The sequence below is a fragment of the Spermophilus citellus genome (genome assembly GCF_964194105.1).
Source record: "Spermophilus citellus genome assembly, chromosome: 4".
NCBI lineage: Eukaryota > Metazoa > Chordata > Mammalia > Rodentia > Sciuridae > Spermophilus > Spermophilus citellus.
The window spans coordinates 36,001,058-36,024,550 of NC_138185.1; the positions used below are offsets into that span (position 1 = coordinate 36,001,058).

Here is a 23,493-nt window from a genome sequence, read left to right on the forward strand (position 1 = left end):
GCCTATTAGTGAACAGTCCCGTGCATGCAGGGCCTGCTGGACTGTGGCACAGCAGGAAGGGGAGGCCCAGATCATAGGTCACCTAACTGCTGTGAGGAAATAGGGAGACTCAAAGGCAGGGCTGTTCTGTGGAATTAATCTTTGTAGAGGATCTCAATATTTGACTTATATTTAATAACAAAAGAAAAAATTCTAATTTTTTATTGCTTGCATTATCTTCTTTTGATTGTTGGGAGGTTGTTTTGGTTTGTCTTTTTTACAAAAATACTTTGGCATTCACCATTACATGAATAATAGGAAAAGGTAGTTCATTTTTACACTGAAATTAGCTTTTCAAACTTTTAAGTGTCCAGTAAAACTTGGTCACTTGTCCTTTTTTTTTTTTTTGGTTGTTTTTTGGTCTGTTGTTAAAAAATGTGATTCCTTCCTTAATACTGGTGTATTTGTTTTTGGTAATACAAATTTGGTGATAAGGTTGGGAGGCAGCAGTGAAATTATTTCTTATTCTTGAATTATGGTTGTAACTTCAGAAGTTTTAGGGCCTTTGTCTTTTTCTATTTTAGCTTTTGTAGCTAATGAAAGTTTTTCAAGATATAGAAGCATAATAATTTTCTAGATAAAATTTGAAATGTAGAGATTAGAAGTCTAAGTCTAAAGTTAATTTCTGATATATAACTGAGTTGGTTGCTTTTGCTTGTGACACGGTTTGGCAGTGCTAAGAGAAAGACAAATGTGAATTTCTGAATGCCTAAGTTTTTCCCACAGAGTAATCTAGGAGGTCACTGACTTTCTTTATTAGAGTTTATCTGTGCTGTGCACTGAAATGACAAGACAATCATGTGATATTATTTAATCTACTTCCATTCTTCCCCAAATTAATTTTCATAGGATCTTAGGATCTTTCTTTCCCCACTCCGGACACACATGCACACATATTTTTGGTGGGGTCATGCATTATCAATGTGGCCTCTTGGAGAAAGAATGCCTGGAGTCCAGAGAGAGTGGGCTCAGGAGTGCAGAGTAGAGGACAATCTTAATTTGTGTTGTAATACACTTTAACTTCTCATCATGCTTATGTAAATCATATGCTTTCCTATATTTGAAAAATTGATTTTTTTGGAGGTTGTTCTGAATTTCATGAAATCTGGCAACATAATAAAAGTGCCACTGAACGTAGCCTGATGGCTCTTATAACAACGGCTTTTTAACATTTATGTTTAAAGCCTAATACTGAGCTTGCTGTTTTCTCCAGAAAGCAACTTTGAGGACCTAGGAAGGTAATTTTTGGGGGGGGCGGGGGAACTGGGGGTTGAACTCAGGGATACTTGGTCACTGAGCCACATCCCCAGCCCTATTTTGTATTTTTTTATTCAGAGACAGGGTCTCAGTGAGTTGGTTAGTACCTCACTTTTGCTGTGGCTGGCTTTGAACTCATGATCCTTCTGCCTCAGCTACTGGAGCTGCTGGGATTACAGGCATGAGCCACTGAGCCCGGCTGTAGGAAGGTAATTTTTTAGGACACAGTTGCTTTGTGTGTGAGAGTGACGCACATTTGCTTTTTAATTATCAGCAAAATAAGGTGTAGCAGAGCCTCAGGATGTTTGCAGATTTAAAACAACACACATGCTAATAATTCTTATTCAAGTGACTGTTAGAATGTTAGTATTTTAAAGACAAAAAAAATTAATGTGCTGAAAATCTTATATTTATGGCCTAAATTCCAGCCATAACCTCTATCTGTTGTACATTATTGTTAATATGAAACACCCAGTGTATGAATTTATATTTGACTTACAACTCCTTCAACTTTGGCTGTATGATACATAAATTAACTGTTATTTATTGGGCTAGGGATGTAGTTCAGTGGCAGAGAACTTGCCGAGCATATGCAAGACCCTGGAATCTGTCCCTAGTACTGCAAAATACAAATTATTTACTTATAGAAAGAGGTCCAGAATGCTTTGACCTCGTTTTAAGAAGGCCTAATGTAGAATTTGGGATTTGGAGACAGTATGTATGCATTAGATAAATAGATATGTCTAAAAATAAATGGTCTGTAAGCCACAGATACAGTTGCATGAGTAGGCTTGATTCATTAAACTTTTGATGTGCCACACCCCAAGTATTAAAGAGGTAGCGATGGACCCTGCCCTCACAAAAAAAACTTGTGGTGAAACAAAGAAGAGAGGCTAAGGACCAGAGTTACATGGAATCCAGAAAGTGTGAGGGCAGACTTGATGCAGGTGTAGCCCAGAGAAGGAGTGATTCAATCTGTAGATTCATAGAGAGCTCCGAGGAACAGGTGGCATCTGAATTGGTTTTAGAAGATGACTTGACTTAGGGGAAAGAGGACATTCTGCAGTGCAGCATTCATGGGTGAAGGCAGGCATGTCTGGAGAAGCATGTTCAACATGTCAAGAGTAAGTTATGTGAAATTGCCTGTTCCTTGAGATAGAGTGTGGGCAGAGGCACCTGTGATGCTGTGGTAAATTCCCCTCAAGAGTTTTGAATAGAAGGCTCTGACTTGGATACTGCTGGTGATGGTTTTGGGGATCCAGAAGTATAATGATGGAGACAGGAGGTATTTTAGGAGTCTGTGATTGTGGGGTATCTGCAGGATAACCCACTTTTTGGGGGGTGGGTGTACCAGGGATTGAATTCAGGGGCACTCAACTACTGAGCCACATCCCCAGCCCTATTTTGTATTTTATTTGGGGACAGGGTCTCACTGAGTTGCTTAGCGCCTCACAGTTGCTGAGGCTGGCTTTGAACTCCTGGTCCTCCTGTCTCAGCCTCCCAAGCTGCTGGGATTACAAGCATGAGCCACCTTGCCTGGCAAGATAACCCATTCTTTATGGTCTGGGCCTCCTGACATCATGGTATGTTTCTGTCCATTTGGGCTGCTATAACTAAGTACTTAGACTGGGCAATTTTCAGACATTAAAATGTATTACTCATAGTTCTAGAGACTAGAAAGTCCAAGATCAGAGTACCAGCGGATGTGTCTGGTGAGGGCTTGCTCTCTGCTTCAAAGAAAGCACCTTCTTGCTGAGTCCTCACATAGAAGATAGCACCTTCTTGCTGAGTCCTCACATAGAAGGGGCAAGATGGCTCATCTGAGCCTCTTTTGTAAGGTTGTCCCACACTTGAAGGTGGAGCCCTCATGATTTATCATTTCTGAAAGGCCTAGTCACTTACTATCACATTGATATTAAGTTCCAACATAACGAATTTTGGAGCAGTACCTGTGCGCATTTCTTTATTGGATTGTTTTATTTGGATACTTTTGCTAGGTATGTGTCTTGCAGATGTCTTCCCCCTGTTTATAGCTCCTCTTTTCCATTTTTTTATGGTGTATTTTGATGAACAAAAGCTTTAAGCTTTCAAGAACTTTCATTTTGAAATAATTGTAGAGTCATAGGAAATTAAAAAAATATACAGGAAGGTCCTGTGTACTCTTCTCTGAGTTTCCTCCAGTGGTAACATCTTGCATAACCATAATACAAACATAAAAACCAGAAAATTAACATTGGCTTAATCCACAGAATTTATCACATGTATTCATTTTCTCTTTTCATGGGAGACAGAAGGGACCATCCTTGCCTGTCATCTATTCTGTCCTGCATGACAGGTAGGCTGTGTGCCTGTAATAAGTGAAGAGTATGAATTATCCTCAGATTCCCTGGTAAGTGGTTCTGTGTTGAGACTACACACTTCTTAGGCTTTGTGAAAGAACAGTGAGGAACATTCTCTCCTCCCCAGAGGAAGTAAGAAATCCACCATTGGCTGGTGAATATGGCACAGTGGTTGTCAGGGCATAAATAATAAAAGGGGTCAGGAGATTCCCCTGACTGCATTGTCTTGTCAGACCTGTCGAGACTCAGCTGAATGGAGCATTTTACTCCAGGCACTTCCTTTGCCCAGTTTTCTACTGGATTGTTTTATTTGGGGTATTATCTTTTTTTTTTTTGAGAGAGAGAGAGAGAGAGAGAGAATTTTTTAATATTTATTTTTTAGTTTTCGGTGGACACAACATCTTTATTTTATTTTTATGTGGTGCTGAGGTTCGAACCCAGAGCTCCGCGCATGCCAGGTGAGCCACCGCTTGAGCCACATCCCCAGCCCCTGGGGTGTTATCTTTTGCTGGTTATATATCTTGCAAACATTTTTCTCTCAGTTTATGACTTCTGTTTTTTCATGGCATATTTTGATGAACAGAAGCTTTCATTTTTAAAAACTTTTTGAAATAATTATTGATTATTTTGAAATAATTATTGATTTATAGGAAATTACAAAAAATGTTTAGGTGGGTCTTGTGTACCCTCCATTGAGTTTCTTCCAGTGGTATCCTCTTGCATAAGTATACACAAACATAAAAACCAGGGCATTGACATTGGTTTAATTCATAGAGTTTATTAGATTTAATCAGTTTTACATGCATTTATTTAGTTCTGTGCAATTTTATGTGTTTTATAGATGTGTGTATTCATGTATCCAACTCTGCAATGGATACAGAACTGTTTCCTGGCTTCAGACTCCCACCTGCTATCTTTTTATAGCCACCCCCCCACCTAACCCTGGCAACCACCAATTTGTTCTCCATCTCCATTATTAGGTTAATTCAGAAATCTATTTAAATGGAATTATGTAGTATGTATCCTTTTGAAATTGGTTTCTTCATTTATAGCTTCCTTGAAATTCATCCAAATTCTTGTGTGTATCAGTACTTTATTCCTTCTTTGCTAATATATCATGGTATAAATGTACCACAGTTTTTAAATCATTTACTCAGTGAAGGATATCTGTGTTGTTTCCAGTTTGACTAGTATGAATAAAGTTGCTGTGAATGTTTTCGAACAACTTTAAACATATTCATTTTTTTCATTTCTCTGGGATAAATTCTCAGGAGTGCAGTGTTTGAGTTGTATGGTAAGTGCATGTGTAGATGTATAAGAAGCTGCCAGTGTCTTTTCCAGAGTGACTCTACTTCTTTCACAGTCCTATCAGCAATATGGGAGATCTTTTTCTCTACTCCTTACCAGCATTTGTTGTTATCACCATTTTTTTCTTTGTTGTTCTGGAGGTGTGTGAGAATCTCATTGTGCTTTTATTTTACATTTCTCTGATAGTTACTGATGTTGAATATTTTTTCATAGGCTTGTTTGCTTTCTCTATATTCTCTTTGTTGACCATCTGTTTATATCTTTTGCCCATTTTCTAACTGGATTATTGGTTTTTAATTATTGAGTCATAATCTAGATAAAAATCCTTTTTTGGACATATGAAATATTCCCCTAGTGTGTAGAACCTTTTAACTTTAATATGGCCAAATCTACCATTCTTTTTCTTTATAGTTTATACTTTTTGAGTCTAGTTAAAAAACCCTTCCTTATTCTAAGTTCATAAAAATTTTAGTTTTGCACATTTGGGTTTTTAACTCCTCTACAATTAATTCTTATGTGTGACATTGACATAGAGGTCCAATTTTATTTTATTTTATTCTTCCAAATGGGTAGAATTAGATTTCTCTGATAGTTACTGATGTTATAGTTGTTCAATGAACTACAATTTATTGAATGAATAATCTCTTCATTTCTCACTGATTTGCAGTGCTTCTTTTATGGTATGCCATTTTCAGAAATGCATGAATATTTATGTTCCTGTTCCATGTAGTCTATCCCTTTGGTCTGTGGTCAGTATATTGTTTATTTTTGGTAGCACTTGGAAGTTTTGCTGTGTCTGTGAAGACAAATCTCCTCCTTTTTGTTTCTGTTTCTCCTCTTGCAGAATTCTCTTTGCTCTTCTTCAGGTTCTGTGTTCAATGCTGTGATTGGAACTGAAGTGAGTAGATCACAAGAGGAGGTCTTGTACATATCTGGTTCCATTTATTTCTAGTTGTGTTTTCATTTGTGGGATGCTAGTTCAAATTCTACATTTCTGCCTGTTTCACAGAAATTGCCTTTATAGTTAATCAGAAAGCATGTTTGCTACATTTTTGTAGCTTTTTTTTTTGAAATTCAGAAGTTTCTTTTATTTGTATATTTTTAATGTTTCTTTTTCTTCCTCTATTAACCTATCATCCTAGATGTGGACCTCCTATAAAAACTTAAGTAGAGGATATAACATATAATAAAAATAGTGATTGTATAGGAAACATTAATTAGTCTTAGTTAATATATGTAAACATTAGATAATGATTTCCAAGCTATTTTAATGCACTTGTGTCAGTTTTATTGAAATATTCATGGAATTAAAAACTGAGGACTCAGTGGGTAAAAATGATCATGTGCTTTTCTTCAACTTCAGTTTTTAAATGTGAATTTTCTGGTATTGAACCGCCTTATATTCCTCAGCTACCTCATTTGGTTCTAATTCTTTTTTAAGTAGGTTGGTATGGACAGATTTCTACTCTTTGCTTAGAATTCTTACCTCTGTCTTGGTGTGTAGAATTGACTGTGGTTTTCCTTTCCTTCACTGCCCTTGTCTTTTGCTATAAGGGCTCCATAAAATGAGTTTGGGGGTGGGGAGGTAGTTTCCCTCCTGGTCTCTTCTCTGGAAGAATTTGTATGCTGGAAGTATTTTGTCCTTGAACTACTATTGAATTTTGGATGGCAGAATTTTAGAAATTGAAGAGACCTTAGAGGTCAACCTGTTCAATCTCATGGTTTTGTTGAGGCAGGAAGAATTAAATGGGAGGCTCAAATCCATGGAACACTTTTCATCATACTCTAGTCTCTCAGCAGTTTTACCCTTATGGAAACTTGACTTCTGAAGTGAAGGAATTGGTCATTTTATTATCTTAAAACTCATGGCTCAAAGCCTTTGCATTGAAGGCCATGCAAACCCATGTAAGAGAGGCTTGGAAAATATCATATTAGCCCTGGTCTGTTAGTTTTGTAGGCACATTTGGTTAAGAATGGAGAGAAGGCAGGGTGCAAGGGAACAGGCATTGATAGCTCATGGGAATCATGTAGAGCTAGCAGGTCCATCTCTGAGTAGCTCTGGGTAGGAACCATCTGCCCAGAGGGGTACTGCCTACTGTAATAATGGAAAATAATATCAAATAAGTATTATGGTATTTTATGAACATTGCTAAAGATTAAGTAAATTTTTGGAAATTATTCCTAAAAACAGCAAAAATGAAACGGTTGTGGCATGAGTGACTCAGTCCCATTTATCTGGAATATTTTTTCATTGATCAGACATCTCTTGAGCACCCTCTAGTGTTATGCACTCCTGAGGGCTGCTCACATCTGAGAATGTCCTCCTACCAACAGCAAGTGTGATTTCATTGCATTTGGGGTTTAGCAAATTGGATCAGTTCATTTCAGATTTCAGTTTACCGTTTAATCCATTTTTAGCACCTGTACCTAATGCTGTAGTTAACTAAAGGAAATATGCTTCCCTTATCTGAAATGACTTTAACAAATATGCAAGCTCAAGGTCTGTGCAACTGTCCAGATGTGTTATGTTCTTTTTCTTGATAGAATTCAGTTATTTATATTTTACATATGAATTTCTGTGCCATGTTACACTGCATAGTAATAAATTAACTCAAAATACATTTTAACTGTAGAGTTTTGTTTCTTGCTCTCCTTTGGTTAGCAGAGGAAAACTATTATTCCACTAGCTTTATTTGAAGTTATGCTCTGCCCTGAGAAATAATCTCTTGGCAGGGATGAGGTAGTTTTTGGGAGAAGTTCACACCCATCTTGATAGCCCAGATAGCCATTGACCTTGACTATTTTGTGTGTGATGCATGGTGTTTGCCCTTTGTGAGCTGAACAAGACCCTCCCTAGTCCTTGGCTAGGCTGTCAGCTGTCAGACTCTGGCCTGGTAGTAGAGCTAGAAGTAAATGATCCAGAAAGATCTCTTTTAGCTCTAAAATTGTGATTTTGAGTTTCCAAACATGTGGAAACAAGAAGAAAAAAAATATGCCTTGAGTCAGAGTACCTCATGTTTTAAAAAAGGAAAAAAATATTCAAAATATATTGTCCTCTTTTTCCAGGTAGCCTGTTTTACTTTAGATTATATTATTTTATATGAAATATTTGCTTTTTACTTCTAGATTCCTACAGATCATATTTTTGAGATTTGGCTTTGATGATACTTTTTGAAGAATGCAGAATTCAAAAAGAAATGTAGTTGGGCTCCATGGTACATGCCTGTAATCCCAGCTACTACTGAGTACAGTAGGCTGAGACGGGGGATCACAAATTGCAGACCAGCCTTAGCAAATTTACAAGATCTTGTCTCAAAATAAAATATTATAAAGGACTGAGGATGTAGCTCAGTGATAAAGCATCCCTGGGTTCAAAAAAAAAAAAAAAGTGAATGTAGCTGTGCTGATAAGACACACACACACACACACACACACACACACACACCTTATTATGAGTTAAAAATGTAACCCTCACTAATGTGGCAGATATGGTTTAAAATCCTTGCCTCGGCCTTCTGTGTGGTCTGCCTGTCCTTCAGAGAAGGAAGAATGTTTGGAAAAACCTGCCTATGATTAAAGATAAATAAATTAGATCACATAAGCTTCACCTTTGGTTGGATACTTGCTGACAAAGCCCTCCAAGCTCTGTCCCCCTTCTGTCTAGCTGATCCATCATGTTTCAGGTGTCCCTGTCCCCATGAAGGGATTCCCTAGATTTTTAGCAAAGTCATTTAAGCTTGATTTAATAAATTTAAAGGGACTAATTTTATGTTTATCAGACTCAAATAATGTAGTTTTAAAGATTTATCTAAAGTTTTCAAGATAACTTTTATAACTGTTTTCAATTTTTTTTATTTTCCAGAAGCTTTTTCCCCTCCCATTTATACCTGTGTCTAAAATGAGCTCGTTAAGATGAAGAGGAACATAATTAAAAATTTTCTAAATCATATGCATTTTGCTATTCAAAGAATTAAAAGTAATAACTAAAATGATTTAGGGTTCATATAAAGGTATTTTTGTCCATTAAAAAATTGGGTTATTAGGTTTTTAAAAAAAATCACTAAATTCATCAGATTTTTTTTAAAAATCACTATTGACTAAATAATAGTAATTGTTAATGCTCATAGGAAGTCTACTGTTTATAAATCAACATATTGAGTGTTTTTATATGTCTCTCTTTTTTTTTTTTTTTGGTATCTGTGGCTTCATATATAAGCTGTATCCCCTGCCCTATATGTCATTTTATTAGTCCTCTCAATAATTCTGAGTTAAATGTTACTGATAAATAATATGTTTCATAAATCATTCAGGATACAGAAATAAGTGCTTTTCTCAATTAAAAAAAAAAACCCACACTCTCAAACTGTTCATTACATGATAATCACAAACCACGAGTGGCTACTGGGCACTTGAAATATGGCTGGTTCAAACAGACATGCTAGAAATATAAAATACCCTATTTGAAACACTTGGTTAAAATGATAAGAATGTAAATTTTTTATATTAATCACATGTCAAAATGCTAATATGTTATATTGGATTAAAATATTATTGACGTCAATTTCACCTGTTTATTAGGTACATCTATTAAGAAACTTAAAATTACATTTGTGGCTTGCATTATATTTCTGTAGGACAGTGTTGCTGGAAAAGCATCTATGAACAATGTTTTTTTTTTTCTATACTGCAGATTGAACCCAGGGACACACATACTATGCAAGCACTCTGCTACTGAGTTACATCCTCAGCTGTATACACAACATTTCAACAGGCAAATAGTCCCAGGCACAAGGCTTGTGAATGAGGTCATCCATCTCACTCCTTCCTTCCTCTGTGTTAGCTCACTTTATCTTGTTCTTCAGGTTGGGGCCAAGTTTAACTTAAGAATTGGGTTTTCATTTAACTCTAAATTATTTGGCCATATTTCTGCTATCATAACTGCTGTTGTTAATATTATTGATCTTAATGAACATTAGAAGGAGCTTTTGTTTCCGTTAATTCCTGTGCCTCCACTACCTACATCCACTCATACACACACATTCCCCTTTCTTCTAATGTCATAAATGTAATATTTTAGGGCAAGATTCAGTATTTGCTATTATGACTATAAATGCTAGTCATAATTGTGTGTTAACTATTTTTGGCAGGGATCTCGTTTATCCTGGGATCAGTAATTGCCTAGTTATTTCTCATTTACATAGCTTTCCATGGAACTTTCCTAAGGAACTCCAATTCATGTTCTCTGCTAATTGCCCCAAATTCATCAGCATCTATGCAGACATTTCAGGATATGCCACTCCTGGAACCTTGCAACGTCCTGTTCCAGTGGTTCTGCCTGTCCCCACAGCTCTCATGCAGGGATCTCCTTTTAGGATCCTAGGTTTTCCTCAAGTCTTCTCCTGTCTTGGCCTTCCTATTTCCTACATCTTCCTCTTTTTTGGTTAATTTCCTCATTTTGGTGCAGCACATCTTTGGTAGCTTCCTGAGAAGGGATGCAGGGGACATAACATTTTTAAAGACCTTGCATGTCTAAAAATGTTTTTTTTTTCCTTCTCTTATGTTTAAATGCAGTTGGAGCTTGGAAACAATTTTCTTAGACTCTTGAAGATATTTCTCCATAGGCTTTTAGCTTCCAAAGTTGCTTTGGGCAATTTGGAGCCAATTCTGACACCTGATACATTGTATTCTCTGCTTTCTGTCCCCACCCACCCCTCAAATTTGTAAGATTTTTCCCTAGTGTCTAAAATTTCACTGATATATGCCCAAATGTGGGTCTGTTTTCATCCTGAATTTTATGTACCACTCCTCCTATACTGGTCCTTTAATTTATTCTCTTATTTTTCATCTTTTTCAATTTTGTTGAAGTTTCTGAGAGATTTACTCAACTTGAACTTCCAACTCTTCAAGTAAATTTTTTTTTGATTTCAGCTTTCATACTTTTAATTTGTCATTTTTCCACAAGTTTTCTTTTTTAAAAGTAATTTTTGGCTTCATTTATGTCATTTTTTAAAATCTTCCTAACAATAGCATAAAGAAAATGTTTCTTCCTTCACAGTCTCCATTTTAGCAAGTAATATTTTCTGCTTGTTTGGCAGAAAATGACTATATTTTGCCTTACATGATAGGTGATTCCTGGTTGTTTATTTGTATTAGAGAATGGGACATGAAAATGATGACTAGAATTTCTGTATATGGGTGTGGGGCTTGTGGTTGTGGACTTCACTTTAGAGCCATCTGTCTAGGCTGTTTCATTGGGGAACCCCTGATGTCAGTATTTTTAGATCCTGCCTTTAGTTCAGTCCAGTTCCTGAGTGAGGAGGTTTCAGTTTCCCATCTGGAGTATCTAGGCAGAATAGAGTGGCATGTGGGCTGGGAAAGGTCTCCCTCTGTAAATATTTCCGAATACTTTTCTTTTAGTAAGGTAGCCCTACCTTCTACTATGTCTATTGTTTCCCAGTCCAGAGAGCCTCTGACAGAACACAATAAAGGATGTACTTATCTTTTTATTGCCAAATAAAATTTGATTGTGGAGATATAACACATTTTGTTTATTCATTCATTATTGATTGACATTTGGTTTGTTTTCAATTTGTTTATTGTAATTATGCTATTATGAACATTCCTATGTAAATTGGACATAATATTTTTACTTTTGTTGGGTACATACGTGGGAATGGAAATCTTGGATCATGTGTTGACTCTAACTTTTTAAAGATATAAAATCAATATTTTTAAATTCACCGGTAATTCTATATACCATCAAGGAACAATCCTAAAATAAAATTAAGAAAACAATTCCATTTACAACAGCATGAAAAATATCGCTTAGGAATAAAAACAGCAAAATAGGTACAATATTTACATACCAAAAGTCATAAAACATTACTGGAGCTGGGCATAGTGGCATATACCTGTAAATTCCAGCTATTCAAGAAGCTGACGCAGGAGAATCACAAGTTCAAGGCCAGCATGGGCCATTTAGCAAAAGCCTGTCTCAAAAATAAGTAAGTAAATAAATAAAAAGGGCTGGGGTTACTTAGCGGTAAGTGTCCCTAAGCTCAATCTCTAGTACTGAAAAAGGAAAAAAGAAAAACTTCAAAAAATTACTGAGAGAAATTAAAGACAAGGAAATGAGACAACATCCCATATTCATGGATTAGAACAACTTAATACTATTAAGGCAGCAATACTTATCAAACTGATTTACAGATTCAGAACAATTGTATCACAATTCCAGCTGACTTTATAGAAATTGATAAACTTATCTTACATTGTATATGAAAATGCAAGGGATCTGGAGTAGCCAAAACAATACTGAAAAAGACTCACACTTTCTCCTTTTAAAAACTTAACATAAAGCTAAAGCAATCAAAACCATGTGGCACTAGCATAAGAATGGACATTCAGATCAATGGAATAAAATCAAGACTCCAAAAATGGCATCTCATTTATTGACAACTGATTTTAAACAACTGATTTTCAGCAAGAGTGTGAATACAATTTGAAGTGGAAATTCAATAAATGGCGCTAGGAAAAGTGGATATCACGTGCAAAATAATAAACCTGGTCCCTTATATCACACTACATACAAAAATTAACTCAAAATAAAATAGAAACCTAAAACTAAAACCTAAAACTAAACAAGAAAACATACGTATAAATTGTGTGACCTTGCATTAGACAATAGTTTCTTAGATATGATACCAAAGCACATATGACAAATAAAAAAATAGTAAATTGGATTTCATTGAAATTAAAAGCTTTCATACTTCAAACCAAAAAGAATAAGAAAATATAAAACTGGCAGATAAATACATGAAAAGATGCTTATCATCATTACCCACCAAAGAAATGCAAATGGAAACCACTATGAGATATCATCTTATACCTTCCTGAATTTATTAATTCTAATAGTTTTTTAATAGTTCATTGATGTTTTCTCTATATAATAACATGTTATTTGGAAATAAAATAGGTTTATCTCTTTCTTCCTAACTTGGGTGCCCTTTATTTCTCTTTCTTGCCTGATTTCCTTGGCCAGAACCCTAGTACAGTGTTGGATAAAAATGGCAAGAGCACAGATATTTTTGTCTTTCCTCATCTTAAGGGGAGAAAACATTTAGTCATTTATCAGTAAGTATGATTTTAGCTGTGGGTTTTTCATAGATGTCTTTAATCAGGATGCAGAATACCCTTGTATTCTTATTGTGTGTGAGTGTTTGTGTTTAAATGAAAAGAGTGTTTTGGAGTCCATTGCAGTGGTACATGCCTGAAATCCCACAACTCTGGAGACTGAGACAAGAAGATTGCAAGTTCAAGGTCAGCTTGGGCAATTTAGCAAGACCCCCATCTCAAAACAAAAAATAAAAAGAGCTGGAAATGTACTCAGTACTAGAGTACCCTTGGGTTCAATCCCCAGTACTTAAAAAAATTTTTTTTAAATAGTGTTTTGGGTTTTGTTTTTTATAATTATTTTGTGTTTGAGATGATCATGTGCATTTACCCCCTTTATTCCATAAATATATCATGTGTTTAGTTACACGTATCAAAACATCCTTTCATTCGAAATCGAATTTGTTCTTAGGGTCTAATCTTTTTTATATGTTTTTATATGTTGGCTTATTAATATTTGTTGAGGATTTTTGTGTCTTCATAAGGGATATTAATGTAGTTTTCTTACATCTTTATCTGGTGTGGTATTGGTACAAGACTAGTCTCTTGTACCAATTTGATTTGAGGAGTTTTCCTCATGATTCTATTTTTTAAAATAATTTTTTAATAGAATTCTATTTTTAAATAGAATTAAACCTTTTAAAGGTTCAAAATTATTTCTTTAACCACTTGGTAAATTACTCCATGGAGGCTATCTAGGTTTGTGCTTTTCTTTGTGAGCAGTTTTTAAGTTACTAATTCAACATAGTATTTTGGTTAAGGACATTTATAAGAGAATATTCATTTTACAAACACGTTTGATGTTTTATTTATTCAGTCAGTTTTTCTTATAAGATGTTCAAATAAAAAGAAAGCTTATGTAATTATGAGTTTCTTTTCTCTTAAAGGTCCTATAATTGCTGTGGAGAATCTGTAAGCCATGGCATCTAAGAAATTTGCTGTTAAAGTAAGTATTGCTTGATATAAGCCTTCTTTAAAATAATTGATCACTTTCTAATATGAGTTTGTTAATTGAAAATTGAGTGTTATTTCTTTTCTTTACATTTGGGACTCTGAAAATTTTAAGTACATTAAAATTTGTATTTTAACAATGAGATAGGAGGAGAAAATTAATAGTTCATATAGTTACAAGGAGTTCTTTGCTTCAAGTTTTTTGTGTAAGATGCTTTTTTGTCATAACTTCATCCTTCATATTTCATGTCCATAACATGATTTCTGATTGTGACAAAGCACTTAAAATGTCAGAATAAGATAGTCAGGCAACAGATGCTGTTTCTGGGTCCAGGAGAGTTCTTTTGTCTCTCTGTCAGGAGAGTTCTCTTGTTTTGATGTCCTCTTTCATTTTCCTCTTTTAAAAATATCCCTTTTCTAATCTCCTGATGACTGGGAGTGAGACCTTCTCAGGTGTGGCAGGATGGGAGGATTATGTGTGGGGAAGAAGAGGTGAAAATTTGATAAATTGTCAGTGTATGCTCTTAAGGATGCTTCCATACATGTTGGCTGTTCTTTAGATCATTTTCTGCATGCTAATGTTATCTTAAGTACCAGTTTAAAGAGACCCTCATTGTTATACAAAATTATATATAAGAGGTTATGAGGGGAATGGGATAACAAACATGGAGGGAAATGAATTACAGTAGATGGGGTAGAGAGAGAAGATGGGAGGGGAGGGGAGGGGGGATAGTAGAGGATAGGAAAGGTAGCAGAATACAACAGTCACTAATATGGCAGTATGTAAAAATGTGATGTGTAACCGATGTGATTCTGCAATCTGTATTTGGGGTAAAAATGGGAGTTCATAACTCACTTGATTCTAATGTATGAAATATGATTTGTCAAGAGCTTTGTAATGTTGTGAACATCCAATAAATAAAAAAAAATAAAATAAAATAAAATAAAATCTCAAAATGTAAATTATAGTTGTTAGTTTACAAATAAGAAACTTTTTAATATTGTTAGTTTATCTTATTTTTAACCAAGTCAGTGTTTATTCAGATTTGCTAACATATTTATAAATCACATGTCCTTCAGTAGTATTTCTTTCTACAAGGATGAATTAATGAGGAACTTCCACTGTTTGTCTAAAAATGTATTCTGATCTTACTCTAAAAGGATATCAAGTTGATTTGGGAATTCTATGTTGAGCTTTAATTTTTCCTCAGCATTTAAAAGATATTTTTTCATCATCTTCTGATACCTGCTATTGCTACTGAGAAATGTTTTCATTTTCTACTCATGTTTAAAAATTACATGAAACTTAGTGATTTAAAACATCAGCCATTATGCTATATGTCATAATTGTGCAAGTTGCCTGGCCTCAGTTGGGTGGTTTCTCCTTTTGATGTTGGTTGGGATTGCAGTTATCTAGAGAATTGATTTAGTGGAACTTCAAAGATGTCATGTTCACATGCCTGGCAGTTGGTGCTGGTTGTGGTTAGAATCTTACCTGGGTCTGTTGATTCTTCTCATCCACATGGCTACTTTGTGTGGTTTTGGTTTCTCCTAGCATGGTGTTATGAATCTTGCAGTAACAAACAAGTTGCAAGAACATAAAAGTGTAATTCACCCTCGAAGGCCTAGACTTAGAAGTCTCAGCTGTCACCTCTGTTGCATTGTGCTGGTCAGAATAGAGGCTAGTCCAGAGTCAGGGGCAGCTGGAACTCCTGAAGAGAGAAGCATCGTGTTCTCTGCTCATAGGGAAGGGGAGAATCACTGGGCCGTATCTATGGAGACTAGTCACCACAGAAGTCTCATGTTGGCATAATGTCATTTCTTTTTTGGTTATTTGTCTTTTCTTTCTGGTTGCTCTTAAATTTATATTTCTGTCTTTGATGTACCACATTTTCATTTTGAAATTTCTAGGCATAGACTTGTTTTTATTTATCTGTTTTGGAATGTAATACGCATTTTCAATTTGAGGACTTAAGTCTGTAATTTTGAAAAATTCTCTACCATTTTTTCTTCATGGATTGTTTCTCACGAATATGTTCTTTTTTCAGAATTTTTATTCTAACTTTGTGGGCTAATGCCACGTGACTCTTCCTTAAGTGCTGTGTAAGAGTGAAATCAACTTGTTCAAGTTTGAGTCTCTGTAAGCCATGTGCTCAGAAATGGACTGGGCTTCTTGCAAAGCTTGTCCCCATCCTGCCCAGGCCCTTGTTATGTCAGAAATGAGTCTTGGTTTCTAAGACATATATTGACATGGAAGAGTCTACCACTATATTAACCCTATCTTATAGCCACATCTGCAAGTCTGGGAGTCATCTTCCAGATCACGGGAGGCAGGGGAGCTACCTCAGCCAATATAAGCTCACAGGGTAACAATAGGCACAAATTTCTGACCTATTAGATTGAAGATTCTACACATCACATTGTGATTATATCCCTGCCACTGATCACACAGGCAGGGGTGTCCTTCTTTCCTAATCATGTCACTTAAAAGCATCATGACCCAAGAATTAGGATCCCTTTCTCACTCACATGCAGTCTTGCCAGATGACTTCGTGCTGCCCGAGAATGTCAAAGGCATCAGGGTACCTGCATACCTGCCGCTGGTGCTGCCACCACATGCCTTCACCCCAGTTCATGCTGTCCCAATAGGCTTGTGTGAGTGTTGTATGGTTATTGCCCTTTCCTTTTTTTCTTCCCTTTATGTTGCATTCAGACTTCCTGTAGCTCATTAAACTCTTTTTTAACTGTATTTAATATGATCGTTAACTTGTTTATTTTTAGTGACTATATTTTATCTGCAAAATTTATATTTGATTATTTTTAATAATTCATATTCTACCAGCTCTTTTTATACATACTTATCTGGTTTCTTTCAGTATGTTTTCATTTTCTCCTTTTATCTTTATGGTAATATTAAATTTATTTTATAGTCTCTTTTAGATTAGTTCTGTTATTTCTACTATTATTTACTAGATGTAGGATAAATTGTTCATTGAAATTGCTGGATTGTTCATGTGTTTGTAATTTATGATTGTGCATTCATTTTCAGAGATACCCTACACACACACACACACACACACACACACACACAGAGAGAGGTGGAAAGCCCTATGAGTTCTGCAGAGCCGTTGAATAGTTTCAAGTTTACTTCTGCTGGAGCCATTGGCATTTCAGTGGTTTTAGACCAGGCATTATACTAATTTCATGACTTGGCATTCTTCCACCTTATAGGTGGTATTAATTTAAAATCCACAATAGGGTAGGGTATAATAAGCTGGTGGGTTTTTTTGTATTTTGCCGACATTCCCTCACTTTCTTGCTGTTCCTTCTCCACCTAAGGTCCTGGATGAATGCTAAATTTCCATATTGCTTTTGTTTATTGGTGAAAAGAAACTCTTGAAGTTGTATTTTCAAGAGGGTAACCATTTCTCAAGGGATGAAGTAAGAAGCTCTATTGAATAACTCCTCTCCCAAGAAATGTATAATTTCAATGATGGACCCTATTTATCCATATGTACCAGAGAGTATTAAATGAGGATATGTATAAATGGAGGACTTATTTACATACCAATTGTTGTATTATGTCCTAAAGAACTACAACTTGAAGTTCTTCACATCTTCAGGCTTAACTGAAGTGGGCTTCTTCCCCAGTCTCTTTCTCTTTTGTGCCTCTGAGACACTAGAATACCAGTCACTTCCCCTTCCTGGCTCTTATGTCCTTGTTCTAAACATCCTGATAGTCAGGTTTGTACCTTCCAAGGGTACTTATTGTTAACTACTCTTAGGGGCTTATTAATTTTTCAGAGAGCCAATTTCTGGCTGTGAATATTTGAATATTTCTGGCTTTGAAAACAAATATGTAGAATACTTGTTTTGTATTTCATCAGTTTCTGTCTTTATTATTTCCTTGCTTGGGTCAATTTACTTTTCTTTTTCTACCTTTTTAATGTAGAACCTTAAGTCATTGAAACCAAGCCTCCCCTTCCCCAATATATGTACTTAAGGCTATAAATTTCTTTTAAGCATTTCCTATTTTAATTGTATCCTTCATGTTTTGATAGGGGTGCAGTTTAGGTAGGAATTTTGTTATTTAAATCAAAATAATTTTAATTTTCATTGTGATTTTATTTTTGCTCTATTGGTAAAGTGTATTTTCTTTTATTTTCTAACTATTTGAGAATTTTCTAATAATCATTTTTTTATTGGTGTTTAATAAAGTTCCTCTGTCTGTTTTGGTAAATGTTCTGTAAGAATTTGAAAAATGTGATGGTTGTCAGTTACAGTGATTGTTAGATACATAGATGGATAGAGTTGCTAATTGTATTGCATAAATCTTCTATATATTTACTAGTATTTTTGTCTACCTGTTCAATCAGATGAGAGAGATGTATTAAAATCTTCAGTTATGATTTTAAATTTATGTATTTTCTACTTTTAGTTTTATTGGTTTTGCTTTGTATATTTTAAGACTGTATTAATAGAAATGCACAAATTTATAATTACCTTAGCTACTGAATTAAATATTTAATAATTATGATATATTTTATGCCTTTTTATCTCTAGTAATACTTTTTAGTCTAAAGTTTGCTTGTCTAATATTAATATAGCCTATATTTGAGATCCATCAACCAAACCTGAGTTGCTACTAGGTTCCCAAATCCTATCAGTCAGTAAGTCCTACCCAGGTGCACAAAACTTCCTACTATCATTCCACTGTTTTAATTGTGAATGGACAAGAGTTTCAGCACAGGTTTAAGAAAAACTTGAAATATGAGGGACAGAGAATAAAATGAATGAACAAATTTAGAAGCTCAGAAAGGAAGATTTTACACTTATTTGTGTTCCCAGAGCAGAAAAGAAGCTATTATAACTGTGAAACAAGGTCATTGGTATGAACAAAAGAAATAAATGAGAATAAGAAAGAGCTCTTACCAGTTACAAACATGATAGAAATAAAAATTCAATAAAATATGATGAGACCATCAAGGAATACTGCTCAAAAAAGTAGAATGAAAGATAACAGATTTTAAAAAACAGAGAAAAAAGAAAATTAGAGATTCAGTCTTACTTAATATGAAAAATGGAAGTTCTAGAAAGAAAATAGTAGAGAGGAACATTATGGGGAAAAAAATAAAATAAAATTGACCAGAAATGAAGGACACAAAGTTCCTGTTTGAGAGGATTATGAGCAAGTACCCAACAAAGTCAACAAAAAAGAGTGTGCTAAGACACATCATCTAAAATTTAAGGACACTGAGAATTTAGAAATGAAAATTAAAAAAAAATCACAGAGAATTGAGAATTAGAACAGCCTGCTCAACTGCAATAGATAGGAAATAGTAGTACCAACCTTGAATACTAATAGAATACCAAGAAAAATGATTTCCAACACAATTCACTTTGCAGCCCAGTTTTTATTATGTTATGATGGAATAGAGACATTTTCAGGAATGCAAAGGTTTTGAAAATTTCCATCATATGCTTTATTTTAGAAAGGATGTAGTCTTCAAATATGGCAGAGTAAACAGAAAGAATCAGGTGGGACCCATGAAATAGAGAATTCAACAGGTGAGGACTGAAGCAAATCCCATGATGATCACTGCTGTGTCAAGCCTAGAAAGTACCATTCTGATTAGGTTCTATGAAAGAATGTCTTCCACAAAAAGTGAATTGAATAAAATACCTCTTGTAGTTAAGGAAGAGACGTTTTTCTTTTTTTCAGGCCTGTTGGAGAGCCTAGGAAGATTTAGTCATTTGAATATAGGAACTCCCCCCCCCCCCAAAAAAAAAAAATAAAAAGGAAAAAGAAAAAAAATGATGCAACTATTTTAACACTCTAAGTAAACAAAAGATTGTGCAAGATAGGAAAGTAAGCATAGTACACTACATGGCTTGGCTTTTAACAACAGTTAATGTTTCATAATATTGTGAACTCCAGGGTTTGGAAGGTTGGGGCAAGAGATTTGTGGGATGATGGTTGTAAGTGTTGAAGTCCTCATTTTTCATAGATTACATATAAAACTGCAATGACAAGAAATTGTAGTGTAAACACGGTATGTAGAAATGTGGAAAATACCATATCAAATAGCTTAGTTTTCAGTGTAGTTGCCTCTAGTACAAGTAGTAGTGGGGTCTGTTGGGGCCTGTTTTTGATATGTCATTACAATCTGTGTCTATACTTTAAAATAAATTTTAAGTGGATACAATTTTAAAGGAATTAATATATGCAGAATTTTTATATGGATGTATCTATTTTCAACTAATCTGGGTTGAAAAATACTTGAATATTTAATAAAATAAAACCCAAAGCATGGTTTCCAAAGTAACAGAGTAACTGATGAATTCCAAATATTTTGCCACTGGCATCTGGGTTCCTTATTCTAATACATCCCTGGACTAGTATTAATTTTCCATGAGAACAATTTAAGCTTTATCAAATGAAGAAAGATTCTCCTGACCTTCTTGCATGTAAGTCTTCTTTCTCCTGGTCTCTGTCTTTTCAACTGCTGTATGTATAGCCTTGAACTCCTTCCTGTAACTGCCTCCTAAATTTCCAGAAAAAGGCAGCAGTGCTTGAGATAAGAGTCCTTGGGATTTGCAGCTTTCAGGGTTTCTTGACATCTGGCAGGGGTAATGTCTTATACTTTAGAGATTTGTCTCAGTTGAAAGAAGTGGTAGTATTAGGCATGTGTTTCTATAGACTTCCATAGCACTCCTCTTCTCAAAATTTGTACTCATCTCAATTTTTAGATGTTTTTATTAATATATTACAGTTATACATTAAAATGGGGTTCATTTTGGCATAATCATACATGTATGGAATATAATTTGCTTCTTTTCAGTCCCCAGTACTTCCTCTTCCCCTCCCCTCTTTCCTTCCAGTATTCCCCTTTCTTTACTGACAATTGTTAAATTTCCAAAATTATAAAGTTCTAGGGTAAGGGAAAGGTCTAGACCAGATGAGGTTTGCAAATTACAGTTCCCATGACAGCTGCTTGTATTTGTAAATAAAGTATTATTGGCCCACAGCCACTCTTGTTTGCTGATGTATTGTCTCTGAATACTTTCATGCACAGAGGCAGAGTTGAATGATTGCAAAAAAGATGTGGTTACCTATAAAGTCTGAAATACACACACACACACACACACACACACACACATTGATTTATGTATATAATCATACCTATAGGTATGTATTTATTGTTAGGACAAATGACATATACTTTATGAAGGTGGGCGGAGGGAAGCAAACATCGGATCGGATCTGTGGAGTCAATTGGTGGAACTCTGGCATGGCTCATTTTGGGTGCAGAAAATGGGGCTGCAGCAAGGGCCTAGATTATATAGGCTTTGTTTAGGATGGAACAGGAAGGCAATTCCAAGGGTCCATAGTGTTGGGGTCCTGGTGACCCATTAGGGTGGGACAGGAATGTAAACAGAGAATTTCCTGGGGCTTATTATATTGGCATTAGGTGACCCATTAGGTTGGGGGCTCAAGTGCCAGTCGGGTGGAGTTCCTTTGTGTTCCTTGCTCTGGCTGAGGTCTTGGATTTTAAATGATAAAAGCATAGGGGAAATGTCCTTGGATTTATTTTCCATATCCTTCATATATAATACATGTATGTGTATGTGTGTGTATACACACACACACACACACACATCTCTGAGAGGCTCAGTTCCTTTTAATTGCATTTCAAATGCTTAGTAGGCAAAGTGGCTAGGAGCAGCTGTAGTTAGATAGCACAAACTTTTTTTTTTTTTATCTTTTTTTTGCCATGCTTGAAATCGAACCCAGGGCATTATACATGTTAGGCAACATTGTGCCACTGAGCTATATATAACTCCTTGCACCTTTCAGAGTAAGCATTCAATGATGTTACGTTGGGTTAAACTTGCCCATAAGGGTCAGGTAAATTAGCAAGGCCGAGACAAGGATATTTCCTTTGCAACTGGAAAAGAGAAATAGACATGGACACATACGGTATTAATCATGAATATTTACCGACCAAAACATAAAACTTTGGTAGAAAGAAAATCTGAAAAATCTGACTAAGAAATTACTGTTAATAAGTCAAATAATATACATTTATCTCAGGAAATTTTATAGGTCTGTCCCTGGCTTTAGAGGCATTTAAAAAGTATAGAATGTTGTCAGGGCTCACTCCCAATGTTCATTACATCTTAAGATTCAGATTTTTAGTTTGGGTTCTAACTCAGCAGTACTGTGAAAATTTCCTATCTTATTGTCTCTGTAGATCACTTTCTCTGCTTCCTGCATCTGTTTTCTTGGATTAGTTTGGTATTACACCAAAGTCTAGAATTCTTTTGGCCACAAAGATTGCTTTGCTACTTCCCCTCCCCCTCAACTCATTTTATCGTGGGTGGGTGGGAAAATTTTTGTTGGGAGGGCTTGATTAATTAGAAGGGATTCCTGGCTTCCCTAGCAATGGCAGCCTGGGAAGATTACAGAGCCTGGCTTAGTGACAGGCAGGCCAATCTGTATTTAAGGAAAAACTTGGACCAGCCAGATTTCCCTGGAATGTGGATCTGGCTTTGTCTTTCACAGGGAATATATAATGACCCCTCTCCTCTGCTTCCCACCCATTTCAGAAGGGTGAAAGCTTTTACTTTCGCTGTTGACAGTTGTCCACTTTTTATTTGGAAGCTGGAGGTGGGGGTAGGAAGCCTGAGCCATTTTTTAAATCTAAAGAAGTCTAACGTTTTATTAATGTTTAGGAGGAAAGGAAAAATTTTACTTTTTTTTTTAACACTTTGCATCTTTATTATCTGTTTTTCTTTCCACTTCTTTGCAGCAATTATAGTTTAATGTTCTACTCAGAATTGCTGTTAACCTTATTTTTTGCATTCCTTAGAACACCACAAAAAGAGAAATATGTCCAAGAATTGACAGTAATTTCCCTGTTATAGTAAAAGTAAACGTGAAGAACAGTGCTTTAAATTTCCAGAGAAAGAAACTCTTGAATAGAAAAGGTGGGGGCAGCCACTAGGCTTTTGTCTTCCAGTTTGCCTCAATGAATCACTTAATTCCTGTGTCCTAGGTTTTTAGTCTACCTAAAGGGGAATGTGGCACTGACAGCGTCCCCAGAGCTCATTAGAAAATTGATGCATTTATTTTGTGTATACCATTGAAAAAAAGATTCATGCAAGTATTTTCGTAAAGGTTGAATTGTAGGTATTGATTTTCTATTAAATTAAAAAAAAACCTGAATTCCCTTAATAGAATAAATAAAAAACTAAATAATTTTATTCTTTATTAGAAGTAAATTTGAATGAGGAACATGAAATTTGGCAGGGGTGAGTAGGGCTGTGTGGTGTGGGGGGGTTGACTCTGGGAATGAACCCAAGGCCTCCTGCATACTAGGCAAGCACTCTGAACTACATTCCCAGCCCTCCTGACAATGATTTT

At 35.4% G+C, this 23,493-nt stretch overlaps 1 protein-coding gene across 2 annotated transcripts in view; it reads left to right on the top strand.

The window, feature by feature from the left end:
• The window catches only part of SLX4IP (SLX4 interacting protein), a 196,728-nt gene that overhangs the window by 4,719 nt on the left and 168,516 nt on the right, over window positions 1–23,493 (top strand). For both annotated transcript variants that reach the window (XM_081290498.1, XM_081290499.1), the window contains exon 2: window positions 14,003–14,061. In XM_081290498.1, coding sequence (XP_081146624.1) covers window positions 14,035–14,061 — 27 coding nt within the window. In that variant the 5' untranslated portion in view covers window positions 14,003–14,034. The remainder of the gene's footprint in view (window positions 1–14,002; window positions 14,062–23,493) is intronic.